Below are 6,126 nucleotides of genomic sequence, written 5' to 3'. Positions count from 1 at the left end.
ACAACTCACACGTGGCCTGGCTGCAGTACTGGCACGGAACGCTATGATGATGAACACCTTAATTCAAATTGACCAACCGCGTCCAACGCATGTACATACTTACATGTGATTGGTGATTTCATCTTTACCTGATCAGCAAATCTGACCTTTTCTGTAGCACGCCCCTTTCTTCTCCTATATGTATATTTCTTCTGCCTTTGCCGCACACACCTCAGACGTTTCTCTGCGGCTGGGAGGGTTCCTCGCTGTGACACGTACGCATCGTGCTGGAACACAAGTTGTAAACAGCAGGTGAGCATCAAAATGTGCAGTGAAAAAGTCAATCATCTTCTTATTCTGCTTTATATTTTTGATATTTAGTTTTAATCACTTGCTATTCGCGCTTATTACTTTCAATGTACAAGTAGTCATTCCCGTCGAGAGTTTTTAGGGACCTGATGTACCCCTCTTTACTCTTTGACGAAGGTAACCTCCAGAGACAAAGTATTGTAGTTGTCAGATGTGACGGGTGTTCGCATCTGTATCTATATGTTCCATTTGTCGTGTTTGTATGTAATTTGGCATGTCGTCTGCTCGTCCCTGCGTGACGATGTACGTTTTTTTCGCGGTAGCTGTTTTTCTACGATAATCGAATATGTAACCTACTGTCTCTTGTTCTGATTTGAGTTTTTCAAAATGCTATAGTGGTTTGTGCCATGTATATAATACTCGTGAAAACAGGAAGGTTTAGCAATGACCAGATTGTTTGTCCTGATATGATGAGATTTGGACAACGGGAATTAAATTTGTAATTACGTGAAGTTGTATCCCCATGTCATTTTGCGGTCTAGCTTATTTTCTCTCGCTTGATGAAGTATTCGTTCAGAAAACTTACCTTTTCCATCAATACAGCCGTCCTGATATTGCGTGACAATACAAAAGACCTTTTTATGAATGTTTGAGCAACTACCTTACATTGTCGACACCTCAGTTTTGAAGATATTATTTACGAACATACAAATGTTGGTAGGAATATTGTATGGTTGACTTCTTCTAGTTCTCACTTCGCCCAAAAAAAAAGTGAGAACTAGTGTAGAACTGCTTTGATTAAGTAACTGAGACATCAGCCCAAGTATGGGTACGATTGTCTTTTGTTCAGCGTTCCCGCCAGCTTTTTAGATCAATGCGTCCGGGAGTATACATGTATGTCGGGGGGAGGGGTGAGCGCCGAAAATTTGGATTTTTAAACCCTCTAAAACGCAATTTTGCGCAATTTGCGAGGCAAATCATGCACTTGAGATTGGGTGTCCGTTGCTTCTTTTATCGTCGTTATTATCATTGCCGAACGCCCTCTCCGCCAAGATTTCACTTCCTTCAAATCGCGGGACTGTTTTGTCACACGTTGTAGTTTACTTCTCTAATAAGTTCTAATGTATTTTATATTTACCGTGTTTGTGGCAAGTAAGTGTCTACCGACCGAGTTTGAGGTCGGAGAGGACTTAACAGGAAAATGAATGTCTCCATGATTCAAAACCTTTGGTTTCTTTGCGTTATGTTAATGCATACGATTTGTTAGCGTTTGTCCGATCCCGACCGGAATATTTAATCCCGGCAGAAACATTACGCAAATTTCTACCGTGGAATTTTGCGAACACAGAAATATGTTAACACGCCGCTTTCATATTCAGACTTTCCGAGAGGTGGGCGGAGAAATTATCACGCCCAATCTATTTACCTTCCTACGAAGCCGGCGCGCTGATGGGAAAATGACGAGGAGATGCTCATTTTCTTCCATAATTTGGAACGCTCTGGAAGACGACTGCATGGTGACAAAATACCGTGTGTGAAACAGCCGGGAGACTTGTGAATTCGGCAACGTTCGCTTCTTCTCGGTTTGCTCTCGGTCTGCTTTAATACAAGGAGGAAAGACGACGGAGGCATTTTTCATGTTAAGACTTCAGCCTGCGAAATGCCCGGTTGCGTATTATTAAACCACATTTTGCTTGGCGCAACATAATTTTAAACCCACTTCGCACCCTGAAATTTTGCAGTCAGAACACCCCCTTTCTCCACTTATAATTTTTTCGGCAGCGAGTGGTCGGGTTTGGGAACTACCACGCAGTACAAGACGTATGTAAACCGATCCGCGTAGAAAATGCTGCGTTACGTGAAGTTACCATGCATGGCAGCAGCCTTTAGATGTACCGCAAGGAAGGGGCGTGCAAAAAGTATATATCATACCTCAATCCTCGCCTATGTTGTTGGTCGTCGTCTTGGGTCCGCTGTATGTTAAACAAGACCTTATTAGAACTATGTAGCATCCAGGGCCACGCAGAAAAAATCCGTAGTCCCATCCATTTTAGTTTAGATCAATCGGTGAGCTACTTGTACAGCAGTACTCGAAAAAATGTCACGATTCCTGTAGGCTCGCAAATTGTACGGACGTTCCCCAGCCCTAAATGACCTCCCTCGCTTTTACCGCCAACTGACTCCCTCATTCCTCGTATACGTAGTTACTTCTCGTGATCGGCTGAGTGTTGTTTTTTCTGCTCCGTTTTGTTCAGACGACTGTTTTTCCCCACCGCTTCGCCCCCTTTCTTATCTTAGATCAACACGGTTGATTCTAGTGTTGCATTTCCAAACCGGGTCCCCGTCGGTCTACTTTACGAAACGAGAAATACCCGTTCGCGCACCCGTGCCGCCAACACCGAGGCTTCCACATCATCGGCGCCATCGTCGGCCACGACCGTCCTTACACCGCCCGCACGCCGCTCTGACACAACCGCCGCCGCCAACATCGGTAGCGACGTCCGTGAACCAGCACCACAGACACTGGCGACGATACCGGGCCCCGTGCACACCACCAGTACAGCAAACCGGCCATCGCGACTCTTTATCCCACCTGAGGATTATAAGTCACTGGTGGCGGTGCTCTTCTAGGAAGAAGAAAAAACGGGGGACAGTTGATAACCAAGAATAAAAGTTTAATAGAAGTCAGACATTCCCAAACATGGATATCGCGATAGACTATACGTGCTCTCATAATCGCAGTTGTTCAACAAGTATGACAAAAGGGCAGGGAAGTGACATAGAATTTGTGTTCTGACCAGTGGCGCGTGAATAGTTGCTCCAGGCTAAACCTTCTGGTTCTCGTGTTGTCCTTTTGTGTCTTGTTGATGCCCTGTTATGTTCTCTACTTCTTCTTCAAATGCTATTCTTCACTACTGAAATTTTGAAATATCGAGGATATATGTCATCAGTTATCTGCTTCCCGATGAAATGTGTGCTTCCCACATAGCTATCAGCTATATTCCCTTCTTTTTGCGCTAAATGACCTGATATTTTGCGCAATATAATAGTAAAGTGTGTAAATATCCCCGGACTTCTTTTATGGCTTTATGTACTAGGTCTTTCACATTATTTTTGTTTGGACATTTTCCGACCAAATTTGGGCTCCTATGATATAGTTTTTAAACCAAATGCCTTTGAATTTTGTATGAAATACCTAGGATAAAGGTTCACAGGACATTATTCACACCTTTGCATATATACATCTATTTGGATATTTTGTGCTATTTTCAGCGAAAAACGCACATTTTGGGCTCCAGGACCTGTGCCTAGCCTGCAATTAGAAAACGCCAGCAATCAGCGACCGAGTACAAATAGAAATGGCCAGCAAAAGTGTATTATGAGCCAAAAAAAAAGGCCCCAGAAAGCCTGCTATGGAGGCTAACCAGTGCCCCGGTATTGCATGTCCCCAATGACCTGATCGATGAAATTCAAGTTAGGTGTGCCACGGATATGTATGCCCTCAGGACTTTGACCACACATTTACATACGCCTCTTAAAATTGATTTATTTGGGAGGAAGTGGGTCGACTTATTTCCAAATGTACATTGTGGGCTCCTGTGCCCAACATCGGGTCAATTCCCTATGACCACGGGGTGATGTGCCTTATCCTCATAATTTGGCTTTTTACACCATCATGCGAAAGTTCAAAGAATTGATATGGGGATAGCTTTAATTCCGTATTGGAGATAGGGAAAGAGTCAATTTAGAATGAGAATATTTTTCTTTATTGTTACATGGGAATCAAAATTTGAAAAATACTGTTTTGATTTGGGGCAACGCCGGCGTAGTCCAAAGAACTAAATATATTGACTCTTTTAAACATGGGTATGATGTTTTACTTCGCTATTCTTTGGCACATTTTGAGAAAAGATGAGAGACTGCTGTTTTACACATGTTTCTTTTGTTGCGCTTTTAGCTCGTGTGGATATTGGTAATAAACAATAATGGTGACTTTATGTCTTTTATGCATTAGATGTCCAACATGAGGAGGGCAGTGGGTGTGGGAGTACCCTTGGTGATGATCTTGGCCGTCTCCGCGTACCTCATCCTGACTGCGTCAAAGAAGGACCCATTGTCTGAACCCGGACACCGCGTCATCAAAAGGTCCCTACGTAAGTGCATGACTCCTTACAATCTGGTTGATTGATCATAATGACACCAATCATGACCAGGCGTCAATGATGTTACAAACGGCAGTTAAAATAAGCCGGTTAGTCGTTCGAACTACACATGCGCGACATCAACGATGAACTGTAGCTTGTAAACAGTCTATTGTAATGCTAGATATATGTCAAGACGTGTTTTCTATATGGCGGTTAACTTTGATGTCTTACCCACGGTCTATCTTACTGCGTGTAAATGTACGCAAACCATAAACAATACATGTATACTTGGTACTAGTAGATTGATGAACTAAGTGGCTTATAAAGTGTGTATATAATCATGATATGGGTAAAACGTGTCAAACACGGTTTTCTTTTCAGATTCAATCAAAAGCTCTCATGTATTCCATCGATACCTTGCGATATTGCACAAGATGTACAATGTTATGTATTAACTTCCTTCCAAATCCGATAAGGCGACTTTATGTCAACAATGTGCACTTGACTTTTCGATGACAAGGGAATGGATACCAATATGTACAAACGCGATAATTTATAGAAACCAGATTTTCATCTTAATGTTCATGATAATGTTTCTTCACTCCATTCTCTACTCCAGCATTGCATTCTGAACTCGAAGATGCCCTTAAAGCAGCAGCTGCTGAAGACGCCCCTGCTTACGTCAAGGACAAACGCTTCCTCCCGGCCATTGCGAATCTTGCTGGGAACCTTTTATGTAAGTCTTCTTACCTTGTTACTGGTTTGGTACACAGTACTATGTCTCTTACTGACCTAGGAACACTCTGTTATCAGCATCAGCATACTCTTAATTATGTCAGGCCAGGCACCTGTATATGTCAAGGGCTGACACCACAGTTGATTCGCTCCAACGGCACATTGCATAAAAATCCCTGAAACAAGACATTGTAAAATTACTTATTTTGTTTCAATCTCAAAAACTCATCTCCACCAGAAAGTCAAAAGGGTATACTAGGTAAACATGGAATAAATTAACCAATTAGGGTGTCAACCAGCTCAAACGCTCGTCACATATTGGTATGAGAGGATGTGGCATCTGCAATTGTGTATTCATAAGGACGATCTTGCAGTCATTTAAGCTGTCGTCACAAAGCAGGAAAAATAGCCCTCATCACGAGTCTGGGAGGTCTATGAAGACATTTTCGGTCGGGCCACAATTTGGGACAGACCGATGTTAACAGGTCACCCAGCCCCATGGAACATCACGTGGTGGATTTGCAGGGAAAATAAGCTTCATTCTATGACAATTTTAAACTTTGGCGAACTGGAGATCGATATATACGTCTGACTGTCAAATATTTGTGGAAATCCTGGCGTCACCTCTCAGACACAGTGGATGAACTGAACTGAACTGCATGCCGTTATCAGTGCAACGTTGGCTCTAACAATGATGTATGTGATACCAAATGTTTCTTCTATCTCACTATGTACAGCATCAGGAGGGAGCTTCGATGCAGGAAAACTGACCGACACAATAAAACAACTGGGCGGTATGGAGAACATGGGACCGGACATCCTGGCGCATAGTGTGCAACAGGAGGCTGAGGTCACGGCAGAAGTGGAAAAAGAGGTGGCAGAGGACACGGTTGATAAGATATTTGGAACAGGTAAGGCAGAACAGTGTAATATAATGAAGCTTTGAATCGTTTGACTC

The 6,126-nt window shown here is 42.9% G+C and overlaps 1 protein-coding gene across 1 annotated transcript in view; it reads left to right on the top strand.

The window, feature by feature from the left end:
• Window positions 1-155: 155 nt before the first annotated feature.
• The window catches only part of LOC118422203, a 29,792-nt gene continuing 23,821 nt past the window's right edge, over window positions 156-6,126 (top strand). The window contains exons 1-4 of the mRNA XM_035829718.1: window positions 156-291; window positions 4,304-4,442; window positions 5,053-5,169; window positions 5,906-6,079. Of these exons, the coding sequence (XP_035685611.1) occupies window positions 4,304-4,442; window positions 5,053-5,169; window positions 5,906-6,079 (430 nt within the window). The 5' untranslated portion in view covers window positions 156-291. The remainder of the gene's footprint in view (window positions 292-4,303; window positions 4,443-5,052; window positions 5,170-5,905; window positions 6,080-6,126) is intronic.

The sequence above is a fragment of the Branchiostoma floridae genome, chromosome 9 (genome assembly GCF_000003815.2).
Source record: "Branchiostoma floridae strain S238N-H82 chromosome 9, Bfl_VNyyK, whole genome shotgun sequence".
Lineage (NCBI taxonomy): Eukaryota > Metazoa > Chordata > Leptocardii > Amphioxiformes > Branchiostomatidae > Branchiostoma > Branchiostoma floridae.
The sequence above is the reverse complement of the archived record's forward strand: the minus strand, read 5'-3'. Positions and strand labels throughout refer to the sequence as shown.